Here is a 20317-nt window from a genome sequence, read left to right on the forward strand (position 1 = left end):
ATATTTTATAAGGTGCGGGGTTAAATTTCTTCCAAATTAAAAATATTTACAGAAACCAATCGAATCTATATTTTTTTTATTTCCTTTTTTAAATACAACGTAAAACGTTGTTATTTTATTCACTTATTGTTTAATGTACAGAACTTTAGTTTGATTCGCACGTGACCGTTTATTTTTATATTCGATTCAATCCGATTATGAGAACAATAAATTAATACTGTTTTACAATGCGTATTGTCAAATGTTGTCGCTGTTTACTGATTTGTTCTTATGTTTAATGTTAATTAAAAAATATTTTAGCGATACAATGAAAATATTCCCATAAGATCAATAATTCCTGATAACTTGATAATTATGATGGAGTAGCATGGCTTCATCAAATAATTAAGGAAATTGCTCTTATCCATGCGCTGTTAGTACAATATTAATAAATATTAATAAAATTTGATTGTTTTAATTCAAAGCGTCATTAATTATACAAGTACGCAATAAAGTTATATAATAACTGAAACATTCATTGAAGTATCTGTCTTTTACTAATTTAAAAAAAAAACCGAAAAAAATACTCATAAGGTAGTATGATTAGTTTACTGGGGCACTCTCAATGCTTCTGGGAAGGTTTGAGTATATTTTAAAGTTCACAAGTATGTATTTTTAAGCATAATTGTTTATTGCTTGATGTAGTAAGTTCATTTATAAAAAAAAACGTAGTTATTTAATGTGTACTATTACCAAAGTAAATAAATATTAAGCTAAACCAAGTTTAGCAAGACTAACTTTTGTTCTTCAACTAAATTAGTCATTATTTAAGTTTCTTTAATTGTTATTTTCAAGGTCTTGTAATCTTTTTTGTAACAAATCATGATCTAATCTATGCTTACATAAAAATTTACCATTAAAGAATAGAACTGGTATATCATATCTATATAGTCTTAGCCACCTGAGATTTTCTTTCTTTGTTATATCAACTTTTTGAATTATAAGTTTATTTTTATATGGTTCTAACTCTTCCATTGCTATGTCACATAATTGACATGGGTCTTTTGTGTAGAATGTCAAAATAGGCGGGCCATCAACACCATCATCTCTGAAAAATTACAATGTCTAAGGAAAAGTTATAAATGATACTATAATTAACATTTTAAACATTATTTTTATTATTAAAATATTCTGCTTTTATATATTTTAAATAATTTAATAAAAAACCACAATATAATTTTTATATGAAATGTGATATAAAACAATTGCTTAAAGCTAGCTTAATAATACATAGTATGAAATTCACCTAACAATAATTGTAGCAAATAAAGAAGGCACTAACGGATACTTATCCAAAGTATTTTTCTTTTAATCTTTTATTTATAATAATTTTATTTACAACAAATTTATATTTCTTTAAGATTTTTTCAATCATATTAATTCAGTGTCACAGATAACATTCATATGATTTGCATAAACTTACAATTTTTCGATCATAATAGAAGACGCACCACCACCTCCATTACAGATAGATGCCACACCCTTTTCACCTTTCTTTAAAGCATGACATAAGTGCACAACAATGCGTGCACCGGACATACCAATAGGATGTCCAAGACTAACTGCACCACCATGAACGTTAACCTTGGCAGGGTCTAGATCTAACAGTTTTTGATTTGCAACAGCTACCACACTAAAAGCTTCATTGATTTCCCAAAGAGCTACATCTTCCTTTTTAACTCCAGTCTTTTTCAATAAATTAGGAATAGCAACTGCTGGTGCAATTGGGAAGTCTATTGGATCGCACTCCCCATCAGCATAACCAACAACACGAGCCAAGGGCTTAATATTTAATCTCTGAGCTGCCTCAGCAGTCATCAATACCAATGCAGCTGCTCCATCGTTTAAAGTGGAAGCATTGCCAGCTGTAACTGTGCCATTTTCCCTTTGAAAAACAGTTGCCAATTTACCAAACTTTTCAAAATTAACTTTTTTGTACTCCTCATCTTCTGAAAATATAACTGGTGGAGCACCTCTCTTTTGAGGAACTGACACCGACACTAATTCATCAGCAAAAGCTTTAGCTTCATATGCAGCTGCACTTCTCTTATAGCTAGACATGGCATAATCATCTTGCTGTTGTCTGGTGATTTCTAATTTCTTAGCTGTATTTTCAGCACAATTTCCCATGTGGAATTTGTTATACACATCAGTTAACCCATCAAATACGATACCATCAACTAATTGCATTCCACCGTAAGCAGTTTCACCTCTTTTTAAATAAAAGGGCACATTTGACATGGATTCCATACCTCCAGCAAGTATAACATCTTGGGTACCAGTTTGTAGACCTTGAGTTGCTAGCATCACGGATTTCATTCCTGACGCGCATACTTTATTCACCGTGGTGCATATGGTGCTTTTAGGGAGACCAGCAAATATCACGGCTTGTCTGGCAGGAGCTTGTCCAAGAAACCCTGAACAAACATTGCCCATGTAAACCTAAAAAAAAAAATTAACTACATGGGTATTTTTTTTCTTTTTAAGTATAAACAAGTAAAAAAAATAATTCGTAGAATACTTTCCCGGTGTTAACTAAAGAAAAATGATTCTTATCTAAGTCTTTGATGCTTGATAACGTATCTTATTTAACAGATTTTTTTCTTATAAGAAAATTTTTGGTAATTTAATAATTATATAATTAATGGGGTAGAGCACAAAATTAGTAATAAAATATTAAGTAAGCATGTATATTCCATATCATCAAATATAACTGTAAAATAGAAAGTAGGCAAACATGAACTAACCTCTTTAACTTCTTCATTTGGAATGCCGGCTCTTTCAATGGCTGCTTTAACAGCGACGGCACCTAATTCTGTTGCTGACAAACTAGCAAGACTTCCTCTAAATGAACCCATAGGTGTTCTAACTGCTGATGCAATAACGACATCGTTGAGAGAAACTTTGGTGGAGTACGCTGCCATTGCTCTTGATAACTATTAGCAAATAAAAAGACAAAATAGTACCAATTTTTTAAGATAGATATCTGTTACAGTATTATTATTATTTTTCATCTATTTATCTTATACTATAATACGAAAAAAAAAGTTTTTTTTGTACTAAACCTTACACTACGACAGCCTAAAAGCGACTGATACTCTCAGCTCAGGTGTAATATAATATAAAAACGAAAAATACTTCGTCTTGAGCTTGGCGCATTGAAGACTTTAAATGAATACGTACCATACTCCTGGGAAGCATTTTTATGCTAATTAATCTTGTTCCTTTCAGAAATATCATATTTATTCTATTCACGGATAAACGATACTTATCGGATTGAATACTCGCGACAAAAGACTACAAATCAAATCTACAAGTTATCAAATAATTAAAAAAATATTTATTCAAAGTTATCTAAGTTTATGCTATATAAATATCAATCTTTTGTCTTGTAAATAAGGATCAAAATTTGGTGTACAAAATTATACAAATGTAATCTTTGACCCTGCGATGTAAGATCGAGTTTATAAGGATATGTTCACACTTTGGTGTAGGTAATATAATTCTATTAAAAATTACGTACATGTAAGTAGTGCTTATTGTAAATAATTCGATCATCGCTAGATAATATGTTACTGATGATATACATCATTAATTAAAATAAATAATCACCTGGAACTTAAGTTCTTGTTGAATTTATCCTTATTTTTTTTATAGAATGTTAAAATTATTTTTTAAAGATTGTACTAAATATTATCAAATCTGTTAAAAATCGATTGAGTTCAGTAAACCATGGTCACAATAAGTCAAGCATTAAGCACCTTCATATTTGTAAAAAAGACACTGCGGTCCATCTATTCATGATATATTCCAAAAGCCAAAAACTTTTAAGCGTTGAATACACATGAGATAAATTAGTAAAGATTTATGAAGAGAGACTTAATAGATTCTAGCTCAGTTATTTAAACACATGTAATTAAAGAAATGACCAATTTGCTTTAATTTATGTACATGTACATTAAACGAAATGATTGCGTTTTTTTTTTTATTGCACTTTATCAAATTCTTTTTAACTTATCTCAAAAGTCTAATAATGACTTTTGAGATCAGTTAAAGTCTAATAATGACTTTTGAGATCAGTTAAAAAGAATTGGAACAACTGGAAATTTAGCGTAATATAATTAGTAAATGTACAAAAAAAAATCTCAGTCCAACCCGATTAATTCTTTAATATATTTTAAATAGGCAAACAGGAGAGCCACGTTTTTCAATTATTTATTTTATTAATTGACCAAAAAATAATAAATGAAATGTAGACAGTTTTAAATAAAGAAACTGTGGTTCGGATTCGATAATGAAAATTTTGAAATCGAATATTCTTTTTTTTCAAATATACATTTATTTATTTTCTTAGGTATAATAATTTTAAATCTGGTTAAGCCTTAATATTATCTTAATTTAATGTCGATCTAACCTTGTAAGATCCATGGTTCTAAAAAGTAAGTTAATTTAAAGTAAAAATTGATAATATGTTAATAGTAACGTATAAATAATATAATTTAATAATTTTTTTGAAATTTCCTATTAAAAGTGGCTTGAAAAATGATTAAAATGTTAGTTTTATTTTTAGCTCTTCGCACTGTTCTTAACTAAATTTAATTGTAAAGTTTTTACTTGACTTTGTTGTTCGAATAATCATTCGATTGGAGTTTAGGTAAATTGGGTAACCTACCTATCTATTGTCATAATGTGAGTTTCGTTTCGCAGCGAACTGTCATTTATATGAGTAACCAAGTTGCATATTTGTTGTAATTATACTTTAATGTACCTATTAAAATAGGTATTAAGTTGCAAAAATAAGTTTAGGTTAGTGATTTTTGCCGCAAATAATAGTATTAATATTAAAAATGATTTGTTTTTCATACCAAATTGAATATTATTGGAAAATAGAATAACTTACCACAAGGTAAACTTGATGATGGCTTATGGTAGCAACAGACGAATAATTTGGTAAGTAATATTAAATTTTAACTTAATGTAGTTGAAAAGACTAATGACATTCAGTTTTATATAGTGATATTGTTTGCGAGATTTTTCTATAATATAATGAGAAAGATAAGATAATGTATGTCAATCTTTATAAGATGAAGTATTTATTTATTGTGTTTTATTATTATTAAATCACATTAAAACTGTTTTGTTAAAGAAGTCGTAATATATACGTATTTATTGAGATAACTATTATGTACAGTGCTTGTTTGATTTCTTATTTAACCTTAATTAAAAATTTAATTTTTAATGAAGAAATCTATTATAAAGATAAAAATATCTTTAAATAATATTCATTTCCAATTAATATCTTTAAATAATATATAATTGTTATAACAATCTATTGTTAGATGAGTAAATTACAGCAAAAAGGTGATAAGAATATTAAAATTTTTCTTCATCATCTATAATATCATATCATAAATCTTTTAATTTCTTTATGCTATTCTAAAATACATGTTCTTAATTTTAAATATGCCTGTGGCTAATAAACCCATATCTGTCACAACATCAGAAAAGTTAATCTTTTTATGATACAATCTTCCCCGTGTAGCTGGACAGATTAAAATAATACTTATCCATATAGGTTGTATGTGTTAAATGTGAATGATATTTTTATTTTAGTGAAAAAGGCCAGTTATATAAAATAGCTTAGTTTTTATAAAAAACTTTTTCAATTTTATAAAATTTTATATACTTAGGTATTTTTTATTTTATATGAAATATTTTTAAAATAAAAAGTTAGTAATTATTTATATAAATAATAAAATAAATTATGAAATTATCATTTGAATATTATCTTGTTCTGATCCAATATTGTTTTGTTTTTACTAAATATCTAAACAAAAAAATAAATAAACAAAAAGTAAAAATAATTACTAGAAAAACAAATAGTAATCTAAGATTGTAGGATAAATCTACTAAAACTTTTATGATTGTGATAATTTTTCATAAATTTTATTGAAACAGTATCAAGAGGTTGATTATTCTTACTCGTAAAGAAAGATAGTAGAGTAGGTTAGACATTAAGATTTTATCTTTGTGACTAGCAAATATTGTGAGCCTAGTATGATTCATAAAATTTGCAAGCATTGCATACTGAGTTCGCATTGTGGTGCTAAAATTTAACCATTTTTCATAAGTGTTTTACAATAATTAGAATCATTAGTTCTGTGTCTTATTTGCTTGTAAATAACCATTGAGAGTACATGCCTTGTTGACCATGTCTAATCTGTGGAAAATTGTGTCTCCTAAATATTGTATGTTGTAATTTTTAGTCTGTATTATTTTTTTTAACAGCTTAGTGATTGTAACTTGTTTTAGGGTTTACTCCAAGCCGTGCTGGTTATGACTTAGGCCATGCAATAAAAATGGAAGTTGTGAACATGGATGAAGGTCGATATGAACAGAGGGAGAGTCAGCCGGGTAGTAGTGCGGATAGTGATGCCTCGAGTCTCTTTGAAAGTAATGATAGTAGTGAACAAACAAGCGATTTTGAAAGGGCATCTGATGATGAAGAAGATTTGAAAGAAGATTTACAAAAAAATATAGTTAATTATTATAAGTCTGATTCAAATTGTACATCACATAATTCTAACGACATCACGAATGATGAAGAATTTCAAGCAACAGCTCTATGTCAATTTATGGATATATTGAATGACTTAGATGAAGTACTTGATAAATCACTGTTGGCATGTTTAGATGATGGTACAAAATCTCTAGATAGCGACGATGATGATCTCATCTGTGAAATAAAAAAATGTGATAACACTAGTGAAAATAGATCTGATCACTCAAATTCTCAGAGTTCAATAGATGATACTACTCAAGTGGTTATGTACCATGCTCACGCTCAAACTTCAGCACCCTCAATGGAAGAATTGGAAATTTTACAAAGTAATCTTTCACCGAAAGCTAATTTAGTGCGTTCAAAGAGTTTCTCAGAACTACCAAGAAGTAACAGGCAAGTTTCTGCATTGTCTTTAGAGAGAGCTGGTACTGTAAATGACTGTTTACGGAATTCAATGAGAAGATTAGATCCTATTGTATTGCCGGCAATTCCCACACAAGAAACGTCATGTGAACCTCTCACTTTACCCGTTATATTGTTCCTTGAACACCATGTTAATATGCGACCGACTAGTGCACCTATACAGCTTCAAGTTACAGCAGCTAATTTGAGCAGTGATGGATCATCAGGGCCACTCATAGTGGGCCGTCGGACATTGTTGATGAATAGAGCGTTGTCCTTACCTTCAGCTGGTGATAATGATAGTACAGCTGTAGACTGGACAGAACGGAATACAAATAGAAATATAGGAAGAAGTGTAAGTGCCTCCAGTTCTTCGAGTGAATCATTGATTCGTCTAGCACATATTAATCCAAGTGAAAATAATGCTTCTGAAGACAGGTAATGATTGCCTTATTATTTATGTGAGTGATGATTTTTTTTAATGTAAATTATAGTGAAATGTATTCATTGCAGAAATGAAGAGACTGATTTACCCCCTTTTGGCGTTTGGCCACACAGAATGAGTGCGATGCTAGCATGCCTTAGTTGCACCGTTGGAATATTCAACATTTCTAGATTTGCCATACTTAGCGTACATTTTGGAGGTAAGAAATACTCTTAATCGTTCATATCAAATTAAGTTTTAGATTATATTTATTTATTATTTTTATATCTTCAATAAAAAAAAGTACACTTAATTTATTTTTTTGACAATTTTTTTTCTTTCAGCTAGTTTTATAGTTCAGTTCTTCATTCTATCTCTTCTGGTCGGAATACCACTTTTTACTCTGCATTTATGTTTGGGGCAAGTGCTCGAGTCCGGTCCCGTGGATATGTGGCGAATCTCGCCGATATTCCAAGGTGTCGGCATAACCTTGTTGTTAATCCAAGCTGTGATTGGAATTTACAGCATAATTGGCCTGTCGTGGATATTCGTGTATTTCAGAGATTCATTTATAACGTCCGATGATAGATACAAGTGGGCACTGCCGCATGAGTTTAATTTTGACGGTGAGTTTGTCGGATTAAGTAATGACTTGAAGTATTCTTTTGGTTGAAACAATATATAAGCCAAATGTTGATCATAGTGCTCATACAAATATGTACTAGTTTATTTTTTTTTTATATAAAAATATAATCAGTTCGTTTCCTTAACATCATTTGCTAGCCCTTATTCCATCTGTTTACATTGCATTACTTTTTTGCATTCATCCGTTAAGTTACTCTCCCTTACTCATTTCATGACACACTGTCACGTCTTCTTTTGAATTTTCCCCTCTAATTGATACTATAATCTCCCCCCATGACCCCATAGTCTATACAATGATAAACGGTTTCCTATCAGCATATACCCTAGAGCTACTTTCAAACTTCATATTAACTATATTTGAACTATCCACTCTTGTCATTCCCTTGATGGATGTATACAGCGTCGACCCTGACCCTTGATCAGGGTAGAGCGAGATTGTCTTTCAGCGCCCTGTGGTTGAGCTTTCACTTCACATAAATTGCATTTCAATTAATCATATATAAATATTAATTCTAACATTTATAAAAATCAAACAGCGCTTATATACCCCTTGAAATTGTTTTTGACATTTCCGCCCCCCTTGCTACCTGGCGCCTATAGCGATCGTTCTTCTCGGTCTAACCCAGGGCCGCAGCCGGATGTATAGAATGATGAATGAAAAGCGAATTAATGCATTCGCTTAATCCATCACGAACAAAACATGATGACAGTCGTGATAAAGTCTTATATAATAAATATAACAATGGGTGACATGATAATTTCCGTGTAATTAATTTATCTGATATTATGCATTATTTACATATATTGTTACGTGCAAACCATTATAAATAAGCAACCAATCGTTTTTGAATTACGATTTTAAAGTAGCTTCTAGAAGGTCACACATGACTTCGAAACTTACGAAGCGTTTTTAATAAGGACAGTTTTGAATTACGTCTCGAATTATAGAAAATACTTGGTATAATGAATAAATATATAATACAATATATTTTCAGATGTCAGTCAAAAAAATGCTACAATTAAAATACAAGAGACACTGCCGCAATATTTCCACGGAGAGGTGCTCCAACGTAACTTAAATACAAACGGCTTTGGCTCAATAAAGTTTCAAGTTGCGTTCAACTTAGCCGTAGTATGGATGATTGTGTTCGTCTCACTCAACAAAGGATTGAGGTCATACGGCAAGGTAATTTACAAACGCTAATTATTCTGTTCCGCCTTCTCCGATGAATTTCGTCTGCAAATTAAATGTTGACCTTTATCAGCGGAAACCATTATGTCCGAAGTCTAAAGTATTTTGTTTTTGTTTCGACGTTTGATTACTTTTATTGCTATTATGTAAAGTTCTATTATTATTTCACTGTGTAGACTGGTTCTACATTTAATCTCGTATAATATATGTTTAAGTATGTTTGTATATTTATAATAATTTGCTATATCACCAAACTCACGCTAAAGTATATATGGGTCAGAATTTCTACACAAGCAGGCTTCCTCGCAATGTTTAGTGTACTGGTGGTAGGGCTTTGTGCAAGCTCGTCTGGGTAGGTACCACTCACTCATCAGATATTCTACCGCAAAACAGCAATACTTGATATTGTTGTGTTCCGGTTTGAAGGGTGAGTGAGCCAGTGTAATTACAGGCACAAGGGACATAAAATCTTAGTTCCCAAGGTTGGTGGCGCATTGGCTATAAGCGATGGTTGACATTTCTTACAATGCCAATGTCTAAGGGCGTTTGGTGACCACTTACCATCAGGTGGCCCATATGCTCGTCCACCTTCCTATTCTATATAAAAAAAAAAGTTTTCCTTTACTACGGAGAACAATGTTGTTTTTTGCCTAGATTTAAATCCGTTTTTTTCACATATGATAAACTCCTGCTTATACCTAATGTATCTAAGTCGAGAGCTCATAAAAATAGTTACCATTCTAAATCAGCGATGGCTCGAAAATGAGCTTTATAATCGAATATTAGGGCAATGTTCGTTAAGAATTTTAATGAACACAATACTGAATTTATTTTAACATAACGACCTAAATATATTAACATACAAATTTGATACGATTATATTATTGTAAAACCAAGCAAGGAGTATTTAATGGAAGTGTATTTTCGAAAGAATGTTTAGCATTTTCAATATATTTCATTTTCCGAATGCAAAATACTCGGTTCAAACCAATACAAAAACCTTTATATAATTGTTTATAAGCATTAAGGAAGCTGTTATCGTAATTAATTATGTAATCGATTGACTTCACTCATGTTATTTAATCTTATTACTATTTGTTAGGGACTTGAGAGCCGAGATGTCCGAGTGGTTAGAATGCGTGTATCTTAACCGACGATTGCGGGTTCAAATCCAGACAAGCACAACTGAATTTTCATGTATTTAATTTGTGCTTATAACTAATTTCGTGCTCCGCGGTGAAGGATACTCCAAAGCGGGTTGGTGGTGGAATGCACTTGAAACTTCCCCTCAAAAAGGACAGGAGGCTAAAGCCTAAAGGGCAAAAGCCCAGTGGGACTAAAGCAGGCCTTTACTTTCTCAAATATATAAATATTGTTTTAATAATATGATAAATAATCATGACTGACATATTTTTTAGTATATAATATTTATGACTTTTATTTTATTATTTTAAGCGTTAATCTAAAAATCACCATATAAGTTTCAATAAAGTGATCTATTTTCATAATTACCAATCCATCTAAAACGCATCGCGAGTATTAATTATTTAAATGACATATATAGTAAGTATGTTTCATCAAATTAAGTCAAAAGAAAATATTTTTATTCAAATTTACTTTTAAAAGCCGAGATGGCCTAGTCACCACTGAATTTTCATGTGCGTACTTTGTGTTTATAATTCATCTCGTGCTTGACGGTGAAGGAAAACATAGTGAGGAAATCTGCATGTGTCTAATTTCATTGAAATTCTGCCACATGTGTATTCTACCAACCCGCATTGGAGCAGCGTGGTGGAATAAGCTCCCAACCTTCTCCTCAAAAGGGAGAGGAGGCCTTAGCCCAGCAGCGGGATATTAACAGGCTGTTACTGTTACTACTTTTAAATGAATCGCCAAGCTCGGAACCACAAGTTCGGAATGTGGATACCGAGAAGAATCGACAAGAAACTTAGTATTAACTTTTTTTTAAACAAATTTGTATAAATTACATACACTTCCTTCACGAGATCCAGAAATCATTCAATCCATGCACTTCATGATGTGCTTATATTATTTTCAGGTGATCTACATGCTCATATTCCTGCCCATCTGCGGTACTCTAGTGCTCTGTACAAAACTATTGACTCTAATACCGTATGATTCAGTTATAAATATCTTCTCTGAAACAGAGTGGAGTGAATTTTTTATCAATAGCAATGTAAGTATGCGGATAATTTCCATCATCACGTGTTCTAGAAAGTTCGCCTCGGTTTTCAGTAGGCTTAATAAGAACAGGTCTCAAAGAATAGCAAAATTCACATGATATATTCGTTTGCACAAGTGTGAGTGCAACACACAAGTGTACGCTTTCTCGCTCTAATAATCCGATGGGGCGGCGAGTCGACACGACAGACAACAGCTCAGGCACGGCAGTATTACAGTTAAATAATCACCAATATTATAAATTATTTAGTTATCTGTAGCGGATATCTAGCTGTAACTAAAATAAAGAGGTAGTTAACGGTTTGAATGTATTAGATGAGATTGAAAATGAGAATTTAAAGACTGTACTACAGGCATCATTCGTTTTGCGAATAGAACGGCAAATATTAATAAATATGTGAAATAAAATTGGAAGGCGGACTTGCAAATTGATTACTGCGCTTAGACATACTGTAAGAAATATTAGCCATTACTTACAATAAAGCAACTAACTATGAGTACCAGTACTGGCTTAATCATCTTTCAGCTCAGCAATACTGAATATTATTAACTGACGGTAAAAAATTTGAAGAGCGTACTCAGCCAGACGGGCTTGCACATATACCTTAAAGGCCAAACAGTCCTGAAATACAAGACGTACATCTAAAATCATATGTACAAATATTAGATTGATCAATAAAAAACTGACTACTTTATGAAACTTTATCTTTCAGAGTTGGGCAGCCGCAGCTCAAGAGACATTTCTCACGTGGGGTCTACTCGGCCCCTGTATTATGCAGTTAACATCTCATAAAGATCCGAAAAATAAAACGAACATCATGCTTCAGAAAGAAAGCGGCTGTATAGTCGCCTTTACATTTGCAGTGCTATTACTGAGCTCATTCTTAGCCAACACGTGTGTTCAGATTTTGAAGAATTACGGTTACGTTTTTATACCAAGCAGTTTTGGTACGTTAACCAATCACATTTAATGTTTAAATAGAATTATTTATTATCTCATAATTTTATAAAGTTAAATATAAATCAGTGCTACACTAAGTAAATAAAATTATCTTTGTATTTTACAATAAATAAATATATTTTTTTTGTATTTTCAGAAACAATTAAGTCATCACAATTTCTATGGCCGGCTTCAGAGCCGTTACCTGGCAACACAGTGTCAACACCGGTTCGATACATGGGTCATTACGGCAGTTTAGTCGGTCTGACAGTGTGGAGAACTGGTAATCCTGCAAAGGTGCTAAGTGGCTGGCAACCCTTACAACTTGCTACGCAAATAGTGCCCGCTACTTTAGCCGTTTTGCCTGCTAATGTTGTAAGCTAGAATTTTTTTTTTCAATTTTCTTAATTATTTTATCTAATTATCATTATTACTCAAAGTCGATATGTTTCAATTTTTTTATTAAAATCTAAACATAAAAAAATTAACCTATTATTATCTTTCATTTCAGCTATCGCCAGCGTGGGCGGTAATATTCTACTTCATCCTGATAATGTTCGGCATCGCGCAGCAGCTGGCGATCTGGCACTGCGTGGTGACGGGCGTGATGGCCATCAACGCGCGCGCGCTGCGAGTGTGGGAGACCACCATCACGTTCTTCAGCTGCGTGTTCGGGCTGGCGATGGGGCTGCTCCTGTCCACTGATGTATGTGTAATTGGCTTTGAAAGCTGAATAAAGAAAGAGATTTCTTTGATTTGATCTCAATATCTTGGCTTCATTTTGCGTTTTATAAAAAATAATAGTAATAACACATATTTATTAATATTATTTGGCATAAAGTTTTTTTTAAAAAGACTAAATATTAAATTCCGACATTCGACAAGGTATTAAGAATGTATAAGAGTCGGAAAGGATTTTTTATAAAACAAAATACGGCCTCTGTTTAACTATGGTGTGATCCGGCCGGCAGGCGGGCATCCGCGTGGTGCACTTCGTGGACTACACGTGGGCGGGCGCGTGGTGGCAGGGCGCGGCGCAGGTGTCGCTGGCGCTGGGCGTGTTCGCGGTGCGCGGGCGGCCCTACGCGCCCGACGCGGTGGTGGCGGCGCTGTTCGGGCCCGCCGCGCGCGCCTCGGCCGCGCTCGCCGCGCTGCTCAGCTTCACGTGGACCGTCGTGCTGCCCGTGCTGCTCTGCGTGAGGCGACATCCTTACTTTATTATATATTTATTTATTATTCGACCGCCTCCGTCGGTCGAGTGGCTGGATGTGAGGCCGTATACCCGGAGGTCCGGGGTTCGAATCGCAGGTCGGGCTAATAAAAAGTAATTGGGCTAGAGCCGGAGCCGGAGCCCGAAGTCTCGAATTTGGAAGTGTGTGAACTCCCGGGTTTATATATAATAATAATAATAATAATATCCTGGCACATTTACACACAACCATCTGAGCCAAAACTAAGCAGAGCTTGTACTATGAAAATCAGACAACTGATATACTACATATACTACTTTTCTTTTGTAAATACATACTTATATAGATAATTACACCCAGACTCAGGACAAACAGACATGTTCATGCACACAAATATCTGTCCTGGGTGGGAATCGAACCCACAACCTTCGGCGTGGAAGGCAAAGTATTACCAACCACGCCAACCGGCCGTATAATATACGGAAAGCCTCTAATTATATAAATTTTACTCAAATTTATTATTAAAAGCTGCGTTGTTAATTAAAAAGTGAATTGTATGTAATGTGTTATGGTACTGTTTTGATTTCAGGCTCTATGCGTGATGGATTTCCGTGTCGGCCAGCAACGCCAGTTGTATAGTTGGAGGAAGCCCATAGGGTACTTGAATATTTCGTATTTTTGTAGCATTACTTATAATTTAGTATCTGTCGTGGACCCAAGTTGTTCAAAAGCACCGAATTTCCATGTGCTTAAAATCGCGTTTGTAATTAAGCTCGCTCGATTATGAAGGTAACATCGTAACTCATTACAATGAAAATCTACTATATATCTATCAAGCATTAAAACAGCACGTTATAATAAAGACTAAACTTCCTCCTCAAATAAGAAGAGGCATTAATAAAAAAAGACTCAACTGTGGCACATTAGTACTCATACTTTACTTTTATGTATTATTTTATTTACAATATCTAAAAAACTACTAAACTACCTTTTTCTTTGTGGGTTGAATAATTTGTTATCCTATCCGATTGCATCTGTGGGACAGGTACTTCCCTGTGTGGGCGAGACAAGTGGCAGTTTTTATGCAACAGGGAGCCCTTTTGCTGGTGCCGCTGGTCGCCTTCGTGCAGACCTGGCGCTACATAACTAAGGGTCCACCGGATATACTCGAGGTGAGACCTGTTTTTCGTATAAACGTAAATAAAAATAAAAAATATTATATACAATAATCATATTGCGGTCGCGTTGTAAAACATTTAAAATGTTGATGCTGCTAGGATATCGCATCGAACGACCGCTTGGACGACTCGGTAAGAGCGAAATTATATACTTAGCTTGTCAGGTGGTCGATTTCTGTTCACCACCGCAGTAATATTAGTATAGCGTATCGCGCGTCTCACGTGGTCGCGTTCGACGTCCGCAGCGCGTGCAGAACCTGTACCGGCCGCGCATGGAGGCGGCGGCGGGCGAGGCGGCGCCCCCCCCGCCCGCGCCGCGCGCGCCCGACCCGCCGCCCAAGTACACGCCGCCGCCCTCGTACTCCACCGCCACCGGCGCGCGCCTGCTGTCCACGCTGCGCCGCAGCTTCCGCACGCTGCGCAGGTGAGAGTTTAACTATTTAGTTCGATTCCTCCGTCACCTGTTTACCATAGAACTGCGAGGCATTAGTTGATGTGTCTGAGACACGTCCGAAACGATTTGCTTCCTCGTTTCTGACACGCATCGCTAAGATCTGGGATACCCTCTCGACCTTCAAGTCTAGAGTGAATAGGCATCTTCTAGGCAAGCGCGCTCCATCTTAGACTGTATCATCACTTTCCATCAGGTGTGATAAAAGTCAAGCGCTAGCGCTTATATATTAAAAAAAAAGAAAAAAAGAACGGCTCCAGCTGTATAGACTGGCTACCTGTAAGGTACAGAGCGAAAGGAAACGATAACGATAGGACCTAAAATGAATCCCTGTGAAACGCCTCTCATTGGCGCAGTTCCAAAGGACTTGAATCCATTTATAAAAACTTTAGAGTTCTTTGATTTCGAAACGAGAGATCGAGAGTATTCTGCTTACCTAAAGGTTAATAAGATTTAACTCTTGCTCTTGGATATTAAGCGTAAATAAATGCGTTTCGTGTGCCAAAAAATCATTGATGTATTTTGTGAACTTTCTAAGGCAAATGCCTTCCAATACCAATAGCTTCCATGCATTGTATATGTATGGTTAAGTAACACTACTCGTCTCAGTCATTCGTTGAGCGACACCCTTGTAAACCGCATTGATCACATGACTGAAATATTATTTATTTATTTCGTAATCAACAGCGTTAAATTTCATTTTTGTGCACTGATAAATGTATAAAAAAGGCCAAATACATTACAAAATATAAATAATTAAAATTCATAATGTATATTCATAAATCAAACGAACTACATAAGATTCATATTAATTTAGTTTCAGGATAACTACAAACCGCGCTGAAACCACAGACGAGGTATCACAGATTCCAATCACATTAAGCGAAAGCGTCGATCGGCAGCCGCAGCCGCAACCCCCACAATACAACTTTACACCGACGATCACACTTACCGACGAAACCGATGGTCGACCGACACACTCGAACAGACCGACATCTTCCCGCCATTCCCTCACGCTGACCCGCGATTATTTGCGAAGATCATTCGTCAGGAAGAGCGATTCGGCTAAGAGCATACGTTCAAGCTTACGTCGCAGCTTCAAGTACGGGGGACCGCTGACGACCAGCCACGAGCAGTTGGTGCGAGACGTCGAACCGATATCCAATACAGTGGCCATGTCCGCGATGCTAGGAGACGATATTACCCACACCCGAAGTCTTGGCTCTGTTATTTGATTTCAACTAAACCGCCTTAATAATATAGGACAACAAATTTAATAATAATGATTTTACAATTAAATTTTTTTATTGAATAATAATTTTAGTGATATTTTTGTAACGCAACGAAATCAGTTGTATTTTATGAAGAAGTCTAAAAAATCGTTTAATCGATAGATCAGTTAGGTTACTGTTTTTACAACTTAGGGAGTACGGATTTTGTTTAAGATCGGAAAAGTAACACAATTGATTATAATCTCATGAGGTATATGTGTAGTTATAAGTATATTAAATTGTAAAAATCTTACTTTTAATTCGATTTGAGTTCAAAAATACTCACATGAAACATTTAAAATGTTACAGTACATCACTATTAAAAAATTTAATTGTTTACAACGACAAACAAAGTAATTAAGATGTGTCATAATGAACATTGTACAATGGTTCCCAAACCTAAGTTATAAACCCCCCCAAAAAGTTAATTATTAATATAAGAGTAATTATATTATTAACACAGTATTGATCGAGGGAATCTCACAATATTTTACAATGAGCGATGGAGGTTATTTTTACAATTAATAGGTACTTAATAATATGAGAGCTTACAGAATAAAAAAGTGCTACTAAATTAAAATGGCATTTTATACAATAGATTTTGTAATGTAGCAATAAGTACAATGTGGATTCATTGTATCGTTAGTGTGTTGATGCATTTTTATATAAATAATGTTACATTTGAATGTCGTATTTATTATGTTATGAGCGGAAGCGTTTTTAAGGGAACAGTTGCAATATTTATGTATATGGAAACAAAATTAAATCATTTTGCAATAATTTTCACATAATTATGATACACAAAATAGTTATGGCAATATTTTTCGATAAATCAACTATGTTGCAACATTTTTTTATATATTTTTAGAAAATATCAAATAAATTAAGTATGTACTTAGTACGTTTTTACAAAGAGTAGTTGTGAGTTATTGAAATAGTATTTTATTTTTTTATTGTTTTTAAGAATTACAGTGGACTTGATGGGCTCTGTTCACACTATCAACTTAATCAAAGTTATTATGATATGTTTCACGTATGTTTACTTATTATTTCGAATGTATTCGCGAATTATTTAAAATTTTTAATTATACAAAGTAATAGTTATAAAATATACAGTTATTAGTACAACAAAATTATATCAAGTACTTCATATAATTTTACAGTTTATATAACAATTTGAAGATATAGTAATTAAATTGTTTTTTTTTTATGTTAAACTATATTATTGTACATGTAAATAGCTACACTTAAGCAATCAATGTTGTGTACACTATAGAATTCCTTGTAGGGTCAGAAATAAGGAAAAAAAGTTATGAATGTTATCTTGTCACATCACATAGAAACTAGAACTGCCGGCTTAGTCAACATCATATTAATTAACTTATTGTATTAATTACTTTATTTTGAAAAGCTTTTTTTTTTTTAATTGTGTAGAATAGTAAAAGTGTACTTTAAATAATTAAGCTAACCAAGTATATCACCACGCAATCCAAAGTTAAGCTTATATATTTAATTTAGTTCCTTTCTTGCATTTATCAAATTTTATATAAATCCTTGTATAATTTTAGTTCTAGTCATATCACGGCTTCCATGAATTTGTCGCTTTTTAAACATCACACTTTTTAAATATAGCGCACATTTTATTCGAACATCTATTTGAGTTTATTCTTTAATGTATTTATCATTTTACATTCCACTAATAATTCCAACATGTACTAGATAGTTAATAAACGTTTCTTTTTACAACATTGTTGTTTAATTTTAAGACACCAATATAAATAATTAATATTATAATTTTGCCAACTTTATGCCATATATTTAACTATTAAATGGTGCCTTTCTCCTGTATGGCGTATAACTCTCGTGATTCCTATTCCCAAAGTTTCCAATCCTTGGCTTCCTTCTCATTTTAAACCTATTTGTGTTCTTCCATTTCTTTCAAAGGTATTAGAGCGTGTTGTTCACTCTCAAGTAAACCAATTCCTCACTATTAATAAAATCCTGTGCCCTTTTCAATCTGGGTTTAGATTAGGCCATATTACAGTTACAGCTCTTGTTAACATAATAACATACATACATAACATCGACTATGACATATGCTTGGCAATCCTAAGATCGTTAAACATAGATTCTACTGCCATTGAATGGTATGGTCTGTTTAACCGACAGCAATGCATAATGGCTAATAATAAATATTCATCCTATCTAGATATTCCTTCCGGTGTCCCACAAGGTGGTGTGCTCTCTCTTCTCTTTCTATATTCATTAATACTCTCTCTTCATTTATTTCTTCCTCTTATCATCTATATTCTGATGATCTACAAATTTACGTTACCGCTCCTTTAGACAGTATCGATGAGGCTGTTGCAACTTTGTATCATAATTTGGCAAAGATATCCGATTGGTGTAAATCTTACGGTCTCCAAGTGAACCCGAGAAAGTCGCAAGTGGCTATATTTGACAGTCTTAAGCTGCTGTCGAGGGTCCAAGGTAATCATCTACCTCCAATCTTATTTGAGTGCCAAATATTACCCATGCAAGAGACTGTTAGAAATTTTGAACTACTTCTTGATGCTTCCTTTTCCTGGGTACTTCAAATTGCTGAAATGAGTCGTAAGATTTTCGCTGTCATTGGTTTTTTAAGGCAATGGAAAAACCTATTGCCTATTAAGGCTAAGATCAGCTTGAGGAATCGAATTAGCTTTCGTTCCTCTTACCAATACTGGATTATGCTGATGTCTGCTACATGGATTTAACTGAAGACATAAATAAATTAGAACGGCTGCAAAATATAGCCATAAGATTTATTTTTAGTCAGTGAAAGTTTGATCATGTTTCTGAGTATCGGTCTCGGTTAAAGTGGCTGCCAATCAGACTTCGAAGAAATCTACACGCCTTATCTCTTCTCTACTCTATTCTTTATATCGATGACACACCATCTTACCTTAGAGAACGATTTAAATTTCTTGGTTGCGACAGCGCACACCTGCGTTCTTGGGATGATCATAAACTAGTTACCCCCTGCAGCCGGACCCAAACCTATATATATATATATATGTATTATTATATGTGGTAAATGTACTTACCTATTCACCAAAGGTTGTCTGTGTGAGATCGCTATAAGCGATAAGACCGCCTTTGCGCACCATTTTTTATTTTTCTTTGATTGTTTCTTATTTCTCTTATCTTATTTATATGTTGTGCAACAAGTGTTAGATATATAAATAAATAAAAACATATTATACACAATTATCTGTTATTTAAATAAAATTATCATTTTTTATTAATGAAATATGTATACTTTAATTATATATGCCTTAAATATATTACAAATTAGTCTTAGTTTGAGAGTTCGAAGTTTTGGAGTTCGATTTCTCTGGTGTAAACAGCATTATACAGCGCTTCAGTGATCATAAATATCAGGGCCATATATATGTTCAATGAAAACTTGCCATGTATTTGTTACGTTGATTAAAAATAATTTTTCTTAAACCGATCTAACGATGGGTCAAATGTCCTATTTAGGTACTAGTTTATCTATTTGAGGCGAAGGAAGCTCGGTCGTTCATATACAATAATGGAGCTAAAAATTTACATTGATATACAATAAACTTTTTCTTGAGTTAAGAAGATATAAATTGGGGGAAATTGAAAGCAATTCTTATTATTTTTAATCATTTATTAAAAAATAACAATCACTAATTAAAATGTTCACAATTTATTTTTAAATCCATAGAAATTAGAAATAATTAGCATATATACTCATAATACTAGTCAGAAATATAGATTACAAATATATTAAATTAAAATAAGGAAGCCGA

General features: G+C 33.3%; 2 protein-coding genes across 6 annotated transcripts; one reads left to right on the forward strand and one right to left on the reverse strand.

Annotated features, from left to right (window-relative positions):
• Positions 1-645: 645 nt before the first annotated feature.
• On the reverse strand, positions 646-5055 carry LOC126772492 (acetyl-CoA acetyltransferase, mitochondrial). Of its 3 annotated transcripts, none has more exons than XM_050492884.1 (4): positions 4940-5055; positions 2787-2975; positions 1463-2481; positions 646-1087 (listed from the first exon to the last, which is right to left on the reverse strand). In XM_050492884.1, exons 2-4 carry the CDS (start codon positions 2961-2963, stop codon positions 817-819), a joined length of 1467 nt encoding a protein of 488 aa, XP_050348841.1. In that variant the 5' UTR covers positions 2964-2975; positions 4940-5055; the 3' UTR covers positions 646-816. The 3 variants fall into 3 exon arrangements, with proteins under 3 accessions (XP_050348841.1, XP_050348840.1, XP_050348842.1); XM_050492883.1 differs by lacking the exon at positions 4940-5055 and adding an exon at positions 3223-3497; XM_050492885.1 differs by lacking the exons at positions 646-1087; positions 4940-5055 and adding an exon at positions 3223-3497 and having other exon boundaries at positions 1134-2481.
• Positions 4762-18244, forward strand: LOC126772481 (sodium-dependent transporter bedraggled). 3 transcript variants are annotated; one of them, XM_050492864.1, is made up of 14 exons: positions 4762-4989; positions 6352-7441; positions 7517-7647; positions 7772-8053; positions 9068-9258; positions 11324-11461; positions 12180-12414; positions 12564-12781; positions 12918-13112; positions 13378-13602; positions 14186-14253; positions 14642-14768; positions 15020-15198; positions 16043-18244. In XM_050492864.1, exons 2-14 carry the CDS (start codon positions 6399-6401, stop codon positions 16458-16460), a joined length of 3450 nt encoding a protein of 1149 aa, XP_050348821.1. In that variant the 5' UTR covers positions 4762-4989; positions 6352-6398; the 3' UTR covers positions 16461-18244. The 3 variants fall into 3 exon arrangements, with proteins under 3 accessions (XP_050348821.1, XP_050348819.1, XP_050348818.1); XM_050492862.1 differs by lacking the exon at positions 4762-4989 and adding an exon at positions 6032-6287 and having other exon boundaries at positions 16049-18244; XM_050492861.1 differs by lacking the exon at positions 4762-4989 and adding an exon at positions 6033-6287.
• The last annotated feature ends 2073 nt before the right edge of the window (positions 18245-20317 follow it).

Source organism: Nymphalis io, chromosome 12 (assembly GCF_905147045.1).
Source record: "Nymphalis io chromosome 12, ilAglIoxx1.1, whole genome shotgun sequence".
In the NCBI taxonomy this organism is placed as follows: domain Eukaryota; kingdom Metazoa; phylum Arthropoda; class Insecta; order Lepidoptera; family Nymphalidae; genus Nymphalis; species Nymphalis io.

Excerpts from the sequence above, each read along its gene's own strand:
- LOC126772492 (XM_050492883.1), bottom strand. The coding sequence starts at position 3,279 with ATGATATTTCTGAAAGGAACAAGATTAATTAGCATAAAAATGCTTCCC. Across the intron at positions 2,976-3,222 it reads AAATGCTTCCCAGGAGTATG|TTATCAAGAGCAATGGCAGC; the intron begins GTACGTATTCAT and ends ATTTGCTAATAG. Across the intron at positions 2,482-2,786 it reads CAAATGAAGAAGTTAAAGAG|GTTTACATGGGCAATGTTTG; the intron begins GTTAGTTCATGT and ends TTTTTTTTTTAG.
- LOC126772481 (XM_050492861.1), top strand. The coding sequence starts at position 6,251 with ATGTCTAATCTGTGGAAAATTGTGTCTCCTAAATATT. Across the intron at positions 6,288-6,351 it reads AATTGTGTCTCCTAAATATT|GGTTTACTCCAAGCCGTGCT; the intron begins GTATGTTGTAAT and ends AACTTGTTTTAG. Across the intron at positions 14,254-14,641 it reads AGTTGGAGGAAGCCCATAGG|GTACTTCCCTGTGTGGGCGA; the intron begins GTACTTGAATAT and ends TCTGTGGGACAG.